General features: G+C 47.8%; 2 protein-coding genes across 17 annotated transcripts in view; both read left to right on the forward strand.

Moving 5' to 3' along the window:
* LOC119387912 (integrin beta-PS) overlaps nucleotides 1-13,947 on the forward strand; it is a 136,716-nt gene extending 122,769 nt beyond the window's left edge. Inside the window, exons 11-21 of one of the 12 annotated variants that reach the window (XM_049413742.1) lie at nucleotides 1,077-1,262; nucleotides 2,315-2,394; nucleotides 2,508-2,562; nucleotides 3,268-3,423; nucleotides 4,651-4,784; nucleotides 5,755-5,830; nucleotides 6,730-7,038; nucleotides 7,704-7,836; nucleotides 8,633-8,749; nucleotides 9,964-10,130; nucleotides 12,321-13,947. In XM_049413742.1, coding sequence (XP_049269699.1) covers nucleotides 1,077-1,262; nucleotides 2,315-2,394; nucleotides 2,508-2,562; nucleotides 3,268-3,423; nucleotides 4,651-4,784; nucleotides 5,755-5,830; nucleotides 6,730-7,038; nucleotides 7,704-7,836; nucleotides 8,633-8,749; nucleotides 9,964-10,130; nucleotides 12,321-12,404 — 1,497 coding nt within the window. In that variant the 3' untranslated portion in view covers nucleotides 12,405-13,947. The remainder of the gene's footprint in view (nucleotides 1-1,076; nucleotides 1,263-2,314; nucleotides 2,395-2,507; nucleotides 2,563-3,267; nucleotides 3,424-4,650; nucleotides 4,785-5,754; nucleotides 5,831-6,729; nucleotides 7,039-7,703; nucleotides 7,837-8,632; nucleotides 8,750-9,963; nucleotides 10,131-12,320) is intronic. The other 11 variants (XM_049413743.1, XM_049413747.1, XM_049413745.1 and 8 more) reach the window with 11 other exon arrangements.
* The window catches only part of LOC119387910 (lysine-specific demethylase 6A), a 218,751-nt gene that overhangs the window by 64,810 nt on the left and 139,872 nt on the right, over nucleotides 1-14,069 (forward strand). The window lies entirely within an intron of this gene.

Consider the following 14,069-nt stretch of genomic DNA (forward strand, 5'->3'; position numbering starts at 1 on the left):
AGTCTCTGGCCCCTCAGAGGACCATGTATTATTTTTCACCGCTTAGGAAACTTATGTAGGACCTAGAACGCGCCGCCAAAATCTATGACGTCACAGTGTTTGTGTGGCGGGAATTTTAAGGTGGCGTCGCACCCGCATTTTCTTTTTTGCGCGTTCTCTCGCTCACCGACCGTCCCCTCGCGGCGAGCGGGGTGATTTTGGAATTGTGGAAGACTAATTTGCTAATATACGAGAAAAATCGTTTTAGGGGCGAAGCTCCTTAAGGCGGCACCCGTTCGTCCCTCGTAGTGTAGTAGTAGTAGTAGTGCGTAACCAGTCGTAATGCTAGTACCAGATCTTGACCTCCAAGGTGGTGCCGGTGGGAGATTTTTCCTGTGCGTTGTTGAACAATAAAAAAGTTCGCGCAGCGTTGCGCGTTAACTAAAAGCCAATTCTTCTGTCTCTCATTCCCCTTAGCACCTTGGCATGTTCCAGTATGAAACATTGTAGAAGTGAAGTGTAAGTGTTAGCTAAAAGCCGACTTCTTCTGTCTCTCATTCCCATTAGCAGCCTTTTTACCTCCAAGGTAGTGCCTGGTGAGATTTATCCTGTGCGTGATTAAACAATAAAAATTTTGTTCAAAACGCCGTTGATTGATGAAATAAACCAACGAAAGACGCCAGATGTTTTCTAAAAGCAAAACGAAAAGACCCAGATGTTTTTACTAAAGCAAAACGAAAAGACGCCAGCTGCTTAACGAAGACGACGCCAGATGTTTTCTAAAGCAATGGTTTTCTAAACAATGAAAATTCACAGCGTACATGTAAAATTAATGAGCTGCAAGTCGTCATAACTCATCGAACCTTTAGTATAAACGCGCCCGATCTCACGTCGGTGATGATGTACTGGGCAGAATTCACGGAAGATTCACGGTTTACCGATGAACCTCCGCAGCTTCGCCCACTCATCATCATTCACTCCGTGGATATGCTGTGATTTTTTCTCTTTGGTGTCCCTTTAAAGGGACAACATGATGCATAGTAATATGATCGATACAACTATATTGCGCCTGTACGGGATGACGTGCCGTTCCGCAGGACTACCCTTCCTTGAGCCAGATCGTGCGCGTGGTGCAGCAGAACAAGATCAACCTGATCTTCGCGGTTCCCGAGAAGGCGTTCGGCGTGTACGACACGCTCAGCTCGTTCATCGACGGATCCTCCGTGGGCACGCTCGCCGGCGACTCCTCGAACATCGTCCAGCTCGTCCGGGACCAGTACTACGTGAGTCACTCTAAAACGCCCGAAAATAACACGCGCGTGGAACACCACTTCTTGTTTCTCCGTAGCCGCTGTGGCATCCGAAATATCCGAGGAAGGTCTGTGTGCCTGTGTCCTAGAAGACACGTATATGTTATCGATGGGACGTCCATTGACAAGAGGGACAGAATTTATGCAAGTGCTTCTTTCCTTAGTGAGCTCTTGAAACTTTTTAACACTTTCAGCTCTTAGAAATGTTTCAGGTGCCTCCAATATACTTATTAAGTGATAGCTATTTGGCGATGCTCTCTTCCTGTCTCTTAAGGTTACACCTATCATTTTCCTTTCTATCGCTCGCTGCGTCGTCCTCAATTTAAGTGGGTCAGGGAACAAACGGGGGTTAAGGATATCATAGTTGAAATCAAGAAGAAGAAATGGATATGGCCGGGCACGTGGCACGTCGGCAGGATAACCGGTGGTCATTAAGGGTACTGACTGGATTCCAAGAGATGGCAAACGCGTGAGGGGGAGACAGAAAATTAGGTGGGTAGATGAGATTGAAGTTGTAGGTATTACGTGCAGCAGAAAGCACAGGACCGGGTTGATTGGCGGAACATGCATGGAGAGGCCTTTGCCCTGCAGTGGGCTTAGACAGACTGATGATGATGATGATATGGCGATGTCGAATGGGGAATTCGTGCACCTCGTGTGATTGCTTCAGTCGTTCGCAGGCACATTAGAGAATTGTGTATGTAAAAGGGCGGTAGAGGTAATGGGGTACGATACTGTATATGGAAACAATGTAGAACGCATTTGCGATGCACTTTCGACAAGACTTCTCCTGACGTTGGCGTAATGAGTCAGCGTATTTGTGGATGGAGTTCCGGCTGTTGTGAAGGCGACCGCTACCACAACGCGTCCACGTATGCGCTTAGTGTTAACCACATATATAGAGCACATCTGAGAATATCGCTGTGGGCGACGTCCCAAGTTCCCAACGGAAGCATGTGCTTCAGTAATGCGTCCCGTGCGATTACTCGGCGGTGTAACCGAGCACTCTCTCACACTGACCGCAGAAAATTCGCTCCGAAGTGGTCCTCCAGGACAACGCTCCCGACTTTCTCAAGGTCAGCTACAAGAGCAGCTGCCTGCGCGGGTGAGTATACGAGGACTCTTGTGCGGTCACTTATATATAGACCGGACTAATTGCGTGTATTACTGTGTCTCATGCATTTGAACATCGTTGCAACGGTATCGTCTCGTCCACAGGTCTAGTTCCAGGGGCCTGAGCAATGCCTGCGACGGCATTAAAGTCGGCGACGAGGTGAGCACCATGAACGCGTGTGTCGAGGAACGTGCAACTTTTATTCGATAGAAAAGCTTTGAAACGTATTGCGGGAATGCGATAGTGAGCAATGGATAATATGCCTGAACACCGTTAGCTCGCTCAGTGCTGAAAGCGGTGGAATATGGCGGCGTGCTCACACATGAACCTGTTGTTTTCTGCGCCATGGTCCACGCGTATAGAGCAAGGATGCACGAAATATATTGCGCAGGTTGATAGGAACCGCTGCGATTTGTGCTGCCGTTGAGTATTGTCGATGTGCACGATGCCAGTTGTTGAACAGTCGCAACTGCCCGGACTACTGTGGAGAGCGAGCGCGTTGTATACTACTGCACATATAAGCTGCTGTAGTTACTATGCATGTACAAGAGATTAAAGCAAAAGGAATCCTTAAGTGTGGGTGTATCTTGCGAGAGTAGCGGCGAGCATATAATTTTGGAGAACCTGTCCTGCGAACTCTGTGTTCTTAGACTTCCGACGCACACAGTTGTCTATTTGCATTTTTTCGGATTTAGCTCATGTATGAACTACGCCCCATTAAAAAAAAATTATTTTGAACTATTTTTTAAACAATCATTTAGGAAAAGTAGCGTTGCTCAGGTATATTTACATATTCTTTGTCCTCATCCACGTCAAACACGTTGTGGAAGAAGTGAGGTTATCTGTGTGCGTGTGTCCCCGCAGATCGAGTTCCAGGTGACCGTGGAGCTGGAGCAGTGTCCCAGCGACGGTGTCCAGGGTGGCCAGAGCACGGCGTTCCGCATCTCCCCCGTGGGAGTGAACGAGTACGTGCAAGTGCGCGTGGAGCCCATCTGCCGCTGCGCCTGCCAGGACGTCGTGGTGAGTGCGCACGCGCGACTGTTGTCTGCTCGTCTTGCTTCGTTGCCTTTGAACTTCTAGTCGTTAACGTTCAGCGCACGTATCCGGTATTCTGGCATACGCTATGTCGCGGACGTGCTTTAGTGAGCTTCAACGCGATATGTGCATGCAGTCCGGGGCACCCAAAAGGCCATCATGCATGGTGATTAAAGCTGGAACCACGGTGATCAGTCGGTGCTTTTCGCACATAACTAAGGTTGGCTTGGCTGTTCGCGCGTTCGTCACGGACAGCCGATCTCGGGTACCTCGGTGAGATTCGAACCCATGCACCTGTCAAAGTATAAGCTTGAGATACTCCGTTGCCCTGGACCTGGAGGAACCGCGTGTTCGAATTCTCGTTTTGCTTCACCGCGGCACACCACGTGCGCTTCGTCTCACTACATAACTGTATTGCGGTGAAGCCATTTTGAAACGTATAATGGTTTTTGTTTATAGTGTTTATAATGGTTTTTGTTTTGTTTTAGCTTGTGCCGGTTACTGCACATATGTACGCGAGAGGAAGGATCTTTTGCATGAGGCAAGATCAGACGAACGGGGGGCACGGTTCTTGTGCGTTTAGTCGCCTCCTCTTGTCTCTTTCAAGCGAGTTGTTCATTATCAATGGTGTGCAGTTCCATCTTAGGGGGTGACGCAGCGTCTCACCCGAGACTGCATAGAATTAGCTTCCGTCAGAACTAATCAGATGCTCATAGCCAGGGCCGTAACTAAGGGGGGGGGGGGGTTGAGGGGGTTCTGACACCACCTGAAATTTTTTCATGCTTTAACTTTTCGGGTGGCACTAAAATACTTTCACGCCTTCACAGCGACCACTAGTTGCCAAAGGTAGCCGTTCTACACACAAACACCCCCCGAAAAAAATTCCTGGTTACGGCCCTGCTCATACCTGCCAAGAACTCATCAAAGGGGTGGATGACCTACAGTTGATATAAAGACATGTCGAATGCAGTCACTGCGAAATCAATGAAACCATGCTGCGGAACAATGCAATCATACTGCGCCTTCTTTCTTAAATTCGTTATCTCCAACTCTAGATAACGCCGCCAGATTAGGCAGACATTGTCAGTTTATGGTTGATCGTTTCGTCGTCCTTGGACTGAATGAGAGTGGTTATAGGAGACATGCATTTTAATCCTCAACTATTATACTTTACTCATACCTGACCGCGTACTACATCTGTCGTTGTCGCAGGAGGCGAACAGCAGCGCGTGCAGCGGTCGCGGCAGCGCCGTGTGCGGCGCCTGCGAGTGCGAGACCAGCTTCTACGGCAAGCACTGCGAGTGCCTCGGCAGCGAACTGGAGCAGCACACGGCACTCTGCCGCAGGTCAGGACCATTCCGCCTGTCTTTCGTGCGCATGATAACGTGAACAATATACGGCCGCGTGATGATAGGTGAACATAGGTGTGCGCACATGGGTTAGGTAAGGGTAGGGGGGGGTTGCTTGTAGGGGTGCCGCCAAGTATGCCCAGTACTTTTACTCTCTCGAACCTGTCCTGTCATTATTTTAGGTGCAGAGTTATGGACATGCAGATTGTTGACAATAGTGGCGGCCGAGAACCCCTGCAAGTGCTTCCCACATTTACCTTCGGAAATCCGGGAAACAAAGTACTGCGGAGCTTGTTTTGTTTCGGACCTGACCAATGCGATGAGAGGGGGGGGGGGGAGGGGGGTTGGGGCTGCGGTGAAACTTTTCTCCCCTTAATCGAGGACCCTGCACGCGCCTATGTAGGTAAACACATGAGCGTGAAGTGTGTGCGATCCGCGGGACGAAGTGTCAGAAAGAATCAGTGACGTAAGGTGGTTTGGAGGGTTTGAACCCTCCGAATTAAAAAAAAAATGTGCATATATTTTATTTATTTTTTTATTTATTTACAGAAATACTGCAGGCCACATGGCCCAAGCAGGAGTGAGAATACAAAAGCATCAAAACTTTGCACAACAAAGGTGGATCACAAGCCATAATACCAACAGAATCCCCCATATGCCGCAAAACATTTCTGACTACGCCCTCTAAAGACGCGATGATACTTCGATTCTTGGAGTCTGTTACACCACTTGCGGGATTCCGCCACCTTATCACGTAACATCCAGTCACGTGACTAAAATCGCGTAACATTACGTAACTACTCGCGTGACTAAAAATCACGTATCATATCACGCATGGATTCCGCAGAACCTATTTGCAAGACCGACATTGTTGGCTTTTGTTGGTCACTTCGGGCCAGCGTAGTAATTAAGAGAGGATTATTCTAACGCCTATTTGTCCGTTATTTCTTGTTACCCTTTCCCGCAGTGACAACTCGAGCTCTGAGGTGTGTTCACACCGCGGCGACTGCGTCTGTGGCGAGTGCAAGTGTTACGACCCGCCGGTGAGTATTCGTGCACGCAAGTGCGCCCCGCTCGCAGTCAGTGATGATCTTTTCTTTTTTTTTTTTAATAAGTGGCGCGTGTTTTCGTGCCCGCAACAGCTGTCGATTGCGCGATAAGTGCTCGTCCGGCCTCCATGTAGCTCATTTGCATTATTCGTTTATAAGTCGACGAAGTGCACTTTTAACCTATTCCACGTACATGCCCAAGGACGCGTAGAACAGCTTGATGGTCTACAGCTGCAAATAACAACACGATAGGATACGCGAACAGAGTTCAAGTTAACCCTGGTCGTGTTTTTTTTTTTTCTTTTAGTAGTTGTTCCTTACCCACCTTGCAAACTTAAAAACCAACGGAGTGGCCGTTGGTCTCGTGAGAAATATATATATCAAGATGGTTCTGCGCGATGGTTTAGAGGGAGGATGATAGCTTGAACGAAATGTCTCTATCCTGACGTAGTTTTTATGCGATAGCGTACAACCTATTGACGTCTTTCTCTCTTATTCCTGTTCGTGTTCTTTCCTACTACTCTGTTTTTCTTTTGTCTGTATGCCTATTTCCTTTTTCTTTGGTGTTGTAGGAGGGAGTTGTTTCCTAGCTCTTCACTTTATTTAGCACACAATAAGAACAAGGACAGAATAGAACAAAACGAGAACAAAGCGCTGCTTCCGTGTCGTTCTATTCCGTCCTTGTTTTCAATGTGCGCTAAAAAAGGCGAACATGAATCACCAACATGTCCAAGCATACGAGCTTTCGAGTTGTTTCCCTTCCAGCCGTATCTATAGTTGTCTTTATGCAAATCTCTGTAATCCTCTTAGTGTCTCTTCATTTACGAATAATACCATGCACCGCACTGCACCGCTTAAGATTCGCGTGTTCATTACACGTGTCGCGCACGCAGGGCGTTCCCGGAGGTCGCGTGTTCGGCCAGTGGTGCGAGTGCGACACCTTCTCGTGCGAGCGCGACTCCGAGGGCCGCGTGTGCGGAGGACCCGACCGGGGCGTGTGCTGCGGCGGCGAGTGCCGCTGCCGACCGGGCTGGCAGGGCTCGGCGTGCGGGTGCTCCACGGGCACCGAGACGTGCGTGGCGCCTCAGGACACGGACAGCGGCCGCCTGTGCTCGGGACACGGGGAGTGCGTGTGCGGACGCTGCTTGTGCCACGCCGACGCCCGGGGACGCTTCGCCGGACCCTTCTGCCAGGACTGCGCGGTACGTGCTCTATTAGTATCATATAGGTCGGCAAAAAATGTGGAGCTCACTGAGACTTACTAATGGAATATACTTTGCCCTTAGGGCTCACTCGGACTCAGACTCGCCAAAATTTTCCTCAACCGGACTCACTCGAACTCATGCTCAACAAACAATTATTCAACCGGACTCACTCAAATTCAGACTCGCGGCTCGATCTGAGTCTGAGCGAGTCTGACTGAGTCGACTCACGAGTGAGTTTGCTGACCTATAATAAGTATACATGCCATATACGGCACACTACACCGTGCAGGAGTGCATTTTAAAGCGCCAGCGATAGCGTTGCGCCCGCAGCGTTGGTACAATGGTGCTTGGCTGCTGACCCGAAGGTCGTGGGTTCGATCTCGGCCGCAACGGTCGCATTTTCAGTGGAGGCGAAATTCTAGAGGCCCGTGCTCTGCACGATGTGTTAGTACACGTTAAAGAACACCAGATGGTCGATATTTCCGGAGCCCTCCACTATACGGCGTCCCTCATAATCATATCGTGGTTTTGGGACGTTAAACCCCAACACTTGTTGTTACCAACGCTTTATTTCATTTTTTTTTTATTTGCCAGGCCGGGGGATAAGAACTGGCGTATAGCAGTCGGCCTTTTTGATAATGAACAGCGGCCATACTTCGCAGGCCTGCGTGGGCCGGTGTTCCGAGTTCCGCAGCTGCGTCCAGTGCGTCGTCTTCGAGTCCGGCGAGATGAGCGAGGAAGAGTGCCGCTTCAACTGCAGCTCTCTCAACATCCAACCCGTGGATGTCGCCGAAGGTATGCGTCCACTTCTCGCCGTGTTTTGGGCTCCATGATGTCCGTGTATGTCGGCAAAATCATTCGCTTTCATAGGGACCTCCATTAGAAACAACTCTTCGTGGTTGCTTTGTTACTGTCAGTAGCTTTAAGCATGCGCGCGCGTGCGCTGGTTTCTGCATAATTTTCCTCTGTTCAATAAAGTTTTGCATCCGTCCATCCATTTTCTATTCATCATAACAGATGATGCCGACCAGGGTGAAGTACGTAGTTCAAGGAGGTTAGGTTGGAGAGTGATTAAATGGCCTTTATGGACTCTTTATACACTATCATGGGCATCCTGTGTAACATGCTACGTGTCGTCCAGTTGTTGAGTTCAAGATTTTTTCTCGTCTGCTGAACTGTTATCCGCTTTAAGTAAAATCGTTGCCAAATCATCTCTTAAAGCTTGGTTTTATCCTTTTTATCTTGCTTCCTGCAAAAGTTTACCCGAATAGAGCCCACCCGCTACATCCTGCCTATCTGTTTTTTTTTTTTTTTCATGGGCTGAGTATGACAGCTGAACCAGGTCGCATCTTGGAGTACCACTATTTTTACTATCTCTATAGTATGTGTTTAATACCAGCAACAGGAGACACGCGATCACTCTTGTGACCATGCATATGCGCACAAAAAATGATCGCTCCGAGGCCTTTGGTGTTTCGAGACAACTGCATGTGCGTCATTTCGTACAAAATGGAGACGTCGTTGTTCGCGTAACAGCTCAATGATTGCGGCGTCTGTAAATTGAAAGTATAAGACGTCTTTCCTCTTGCAGCCACTGATCCCGAGGAGCGTAAGTGCATCTTCAAGGACGACGACAGCTGCTCCTTCTCGTTCGTGTACTCGTACGACGAGAACAACGAACTAGTCATCAGGGCGCAGACCACCAAAGGTGAGGAGACGCTTCTCTGAAGCACGTAAGCAAAGCCTGCCATCTCCGAGTGATCGTTCTTATGAGCGCATACGTTTATATGACTATGTCGTTCGCTGCAGTCCTTATTGCTGCATACATACAGATATCTCTAACATGTAGGATGAAGGAACACGAAGGAGCTAATTATTCGTGTTCACACAGAATCAGCTTTCTAAGATGATTTATGAGACTTTCCGACATGTTAGCTTTCTTTTTTCTTTCATTTTCTTTTCCTTTGATATAAACGAGATTTCTGCTTAGAGTGCTCGGTTGCTGTACGCAGCGAGTCATCGAAATCGATATTGCTGCTTCGCTGCTTTGCTTGAAAGATTATACTCGCGAGCAATCGCTATAATCTCTCTGATGGTAGGTTTCTGTACATATCGAGCTTATAATAAGACATTGCTTTTCATTTGATATGCAGCGCGGGGCTCGTGCGCACTCGATAAGCGACAATGTATACACGTTTATAGCAGTTAACGCCGTGTCGGATTCTTACTTGGCAGACGAGTAAGCAGTTGCAAAGCACATTTTATTCGTCCTGCACGTTGTTAACTTTCTTTATTTCAGTGCTGCAGTTCTGTGTTCTTATAATGACATCTTCAACAAACCGCACCGATGACACCGGGGTGCCCAGGCGCTACGATGATTAGACGAAACGGCACGCCGGGCGCTCCGGTGTGCACCGGTGCGATTAGTCGAAGATGCTATCAAAACCGGCCCGAGTCCCGACACTTCCGGTGCTGGCTCGCTAGCGCACTGAACTCGTTTCGAACTTACATTCTGTGAGCTGTTCTTAGTCTGTGAGCTCTGCGTAACGAAATATGTGCAGACAATGTCGTGTTGCCCTGCCAAAACAAATAGTGAGATGGTGTATTCCTCAAGTGGAGACAGAAAGAACAAATCCTTTTCTTTTCTTTTTTTTTTCTCACCGCCCTCACCACTGTGAATTGCTGCAATGGTGGACGTTCTGGTTTTGATCTTATTAACAATATATTTTTGATTCCTGTGTTTTTGCAATAATTCCTGTTGTTTTGCAAAAATTTGTAGGCTACCCATAGTGCACTTAGCGTGTCCCTAAATTTCGTAGTGGCAGTTGTGTCATAACAAATCCGTAACTACGTCACGATGTGTTTCTCTTTCCCTTCCCCGCTCCTGTGCTCTCGTCCTCCGAAACGTGCCCAACACTATAGACTGCGGCCGTGAGGCGCTCACGTGGTACATCGTGGGAGGCCTGGTGTGCGGCATCGTACTGGTCGGCCTGCTGGTCGTGTGCATCGCTCGCTTCCTCGTCTACCTCAGGGACCGCGTCGAGTACGAGAAGTTCGACAAGGAGATCAAGAACACCCAGTGGGGCACGGTGAGTGCGGGCCGCCAGAGCGGCGTCCCGCGTGTGCGGCTCGACTGTTACCGTGTGGCGTTGAAAGTGTTAGAATGCCGACCAGAACAGTCCTCGCGCCGGAAATCTATTAAGGCCTTATTGAACTTTCTTGCGTGGCAATGGTCTGTTGGATAGGCTATAGAACTCCAACTTCGCACTTTCATTTTTTTTCCTTTGCTCTCCTCTCTGCTCTTCTTTCCATCTTTCTTTCCCCTCCCCCGAGCGTAGGGTAGCCAACCCGATGTTATAATTCTGGCTGATCTCCCTGCCTTTCCTTCTCTCTCTCTCCGCGTTTAAACGTGTCCTCCGCGATCATCGACCGGTGCACCTGTGGGTCGACGATCGCGGAGGCTACGGTTTAGAAAACGCAGCTGTGTAGGAACATCCACGTGGAATCTAGTCTCCCGCTGAAACGATGGTTTCGTGCTGACTTTGAAGATGCCCGCCACCGGCATGAAGCAACCGTTTTCAATCTGGTTAACGTGAGCGACTTAGAAACGGGGTTCTTGCAACTGAGCGAGTCTTGCAATATGAGTGAGCCCAATTTTCTCGCAATTGAGGGAGTCCAGAGAAAACTGAGAGTTTTATGTGCGGAAAAAATGCCAGGGAAGATTCCCCGTCCTCATTAATGTTACAAAACAGAACGTAGTCACTATACAAACACACAGAAAAATTAATCGTGTTGTACTACTACACAATACTCTTGCTGCGAAAATTAATATGGCATTACCCTATTCTCTATGTCGACTCACTACGAGATGACACAGTCACGAATATTTGCTTGCGCCGATTTTCGCTGCAATCACAAACGTTTACAAGTACGGCCTTTTCCCTCGAACGGTGAGCGAGTTGAACTCCCTCGTCATTGATGTATTTGAGTCAAATGATTTGATGGATGCTTTGACAAACTATTTTTATGAATTTCAGCGATGTCAAAGTGTGATTCCTGCTTCTTTTTACGTATTATGTCCATTTCATGTAGCATTTGCTTACGCATGTTTGTATTTTATTTTTTCTTGCTGTAATGCCCCTCCTGCTTGGTCGAAAGCATTGACCTGCAGTATTACTAAACAGAACTCCCGTCAAGCGCGGAAGGGATTTGTGGCAAACAGCAAATCGTTCAGTAAGAACAACTTCACAATGGGGCAAGAAAGAACAACAAAAAAGAAAACATGTTCCGTGTATTAGGAAATTGCCATTTCACGATATCAAAAGCACCGCTCTTGCTGCGAGGAGACTCTTGGTAAGCGAGAAAACACGCAAAGATAAAGTACGTGGGGACGCCCATAGAGAAACTCTATGGGGACGCCGGCTTGAGATTCCCGCACACCCACTCTCAGTGACGTCATTGATATTGACGACGTCTGCCTGGGCCTAAGTAATTCTTTATCGGTAAAAATTAATCACGCTGTGTTCTATAGGAAGCCAGGGTTAACGTAGCAAGCTCCAGGAAATTTTTTTGAGCCAGTGCGGCCTACGAGGAAAAAAAAAAAAAGAGAAAGAAAGAACACTTTCAATTCCGCGGCGTCATGTTGGCATTCAGGTGCTCAAGTTCCGGCGCGAAATTCAAACTTGAAACTTCAGGAAACTTCTCTTGGTAAGGAGCAGGTGAGTCGCTTAACGTAGTAATTTGAGCGCGAGAGATGAATAGCTTTATGGGGGGTCCTGAGGAAACGGATCATGGGGGCCTTATGGGCCCCTTGGAGTAAGTCCGGTGGCTCCACCCAAGGCGGGCGACTTGATAGAGCCTCACCATAAAACAGCGAATCCACACGAAGACGAAAGCTCGTGTCGTCTCTTCCTTTCCTTACGTCTTCGTGTGGGTGCGCTATCTTATGATAAAGTTGCTTAGATACCTAAACGTAGAACTATTTATTAGATCATCATATCGTTTGGAGATAATTAACGTACGCTATCTCTAAATATCTCTCTAGTGTAGGAGGCACCATGTTTGCTCTGGTAACCGAGCTGAAGGATGGCGAGTGGGTAAAACAACGCGTGGATCGAATGACGCTCAGCTCTTGTCGTCGTCCACTGCCTTTGATTTGCCATACGCACTGTCATGCCTAGCGCGCCAATGGAAACTATTGCTTCGGTTCCTTTTCTATTCAGTTCGCGCGCGCAAGTTTACAATGCGAGTGAATGAAGTTCTCGTGTTTCTCACCGCAGGACACGAACCCAATCTTCAAGAATGCCGTGTCGAACTTCCAGAATCCAACGTACGAGTCCGGGCAGCGTGCGGTCGTCAGCTGACCGACGCACTGGCCATTGTGATGACGTCGGATGGAGCGTTCTGCAATACGTGTTTAGAACCCAGCGACACAATATTTTTTCTGCTGAGTCTACAGTTCTCCACGAGAACTCTGACCGGGCCATCCTTTATACGGGCGTGCGGTGATCGAGTTGCACGAAGAACCTGTGTTTTCGGCTCCAACAATGCGATATGCTGCAGCAACATGCATTGTTATTCTGGGCATTGTCGAATTCCGCCATCTTGTTGATATCGCTGTCTTGTCCGCTTTGATTGGTTCAGAAGGTCATTACGCCTAGTAGCACGCATTGTTGCCATAACGGTGAAGAAACGCCTGCAACGTTAAGGCAACATTCACGACGTTCTGGCAACGTTGCGTCAACAGTTGGTATTTCTAGCGCTTTTGTGATTGGTCCAAATGTCCGCCATATTGTAATGACGGAACTTGACGATCATGCAGGACTGCTTCTTCCGCTGTACTTCGCGGACGTGGTCGCTCATGCGACCAGTGCTTTTACGTACTTGGTTCTGTTCCTTTGCTGACGAGACTGCAAGCTGACTGCGCGAGATAACTAGTGCACCGCCCATTCACCAATGTATACGGGAGCCTTTAGACCCCGTAAGCTGTGAATCCGTCCTCAGCACAGCCGTTATCACTGCCGATTTGTTTCTGTTCCTCCTTCACATGCATTTTGTATTGATGCCGACTTCGGATAACTCGATTTTCCTTTTAATTCGGCCCTGTGTTAAAGTTCTAACTGGGAAGACGCTAACACTTCTTAAAATATTGGTATTGATTTGGATGTCTGATGTAAATTTCGAACCACTTTCCATGACTTCAACCTAGCGACGGCCGCTAGGTTGAAGTCGTAGAAATTGGCATATGTGGTTAATTCTTGCATGTGGCATATGTCACCAATAACACTGTCAACAGTATAGTGAAACGAGGTGGTGTTTTTTACAGTGGCCACAAAAATAATCTCGCGCTCAATGAACTTCAGAAAATGTGCCTTTTATGTTTTCTACGAAATGGACGAAATGGGGTGTTGTGCCATATGATACAGAGGTGTACAAGTCGCTTTTCGATTTTTTTTTTGTGTGTGTGGGTGTGAGTCGAAGAAGCGCAGTATAAGCAGCGCACATTTCACTTTGAGTTTTCTTAATCATAATTCAGAAGGTATGTTACAGTCGTCAGCGCTCAAAAGAAGCTCTCGCGGGTCCATTGTTTTCATTATGATTCCTTTATCTTGCAAGAACCTTTTTTTTTTATCTTAGCAACTTCGTATTTATCTTACCTTAGCAATTTACTCTGGCTGCATGCTGCGATACTTTAGGTAGAACACGATACACAAATGTTGTTTGTTCCTATTTTCTTATGTGCAGTATTGTTTTACATCATGTGCCAAATTGTCCATGAATAATGGAAGGCTGTGTAGAAAAAACATGGGAGGTAGCCAGGAGAAGTGCACAAACAGAAGGCAGGTCGCCGCCACCGTGAAGTTTCTGCACCATGCAGCTCACTGTATATAGCCATAATATCCTGGATTGCACAGTATCTATAGGTTGGATTACCATGACTGCGCTGATTCCGACAGCTTCCAACATGGCTCTAGTTAGTGGTTTATCGCAAAAAAAAAAAAAAAAAATGCCTCTGTTACATTTAAAGG

This window comes from Rhipicephalus sanguineus, chromosome 3 (genome assembly GCF_013339695.2).
Source record: "Rhipicephalus sanguineus isolate Rsan-2018 chromosome 3, BIME_Rsan_1.4, whole genome shotgun sequence".
NCBI classification, from domain to species: domain Eukaryota; kingdom Metazoa; phylum Arthropoda; class Arachnida; order Ixodida; family Ixodidae; genus Rhipicephalus; species Rhipicephalus sanguineus.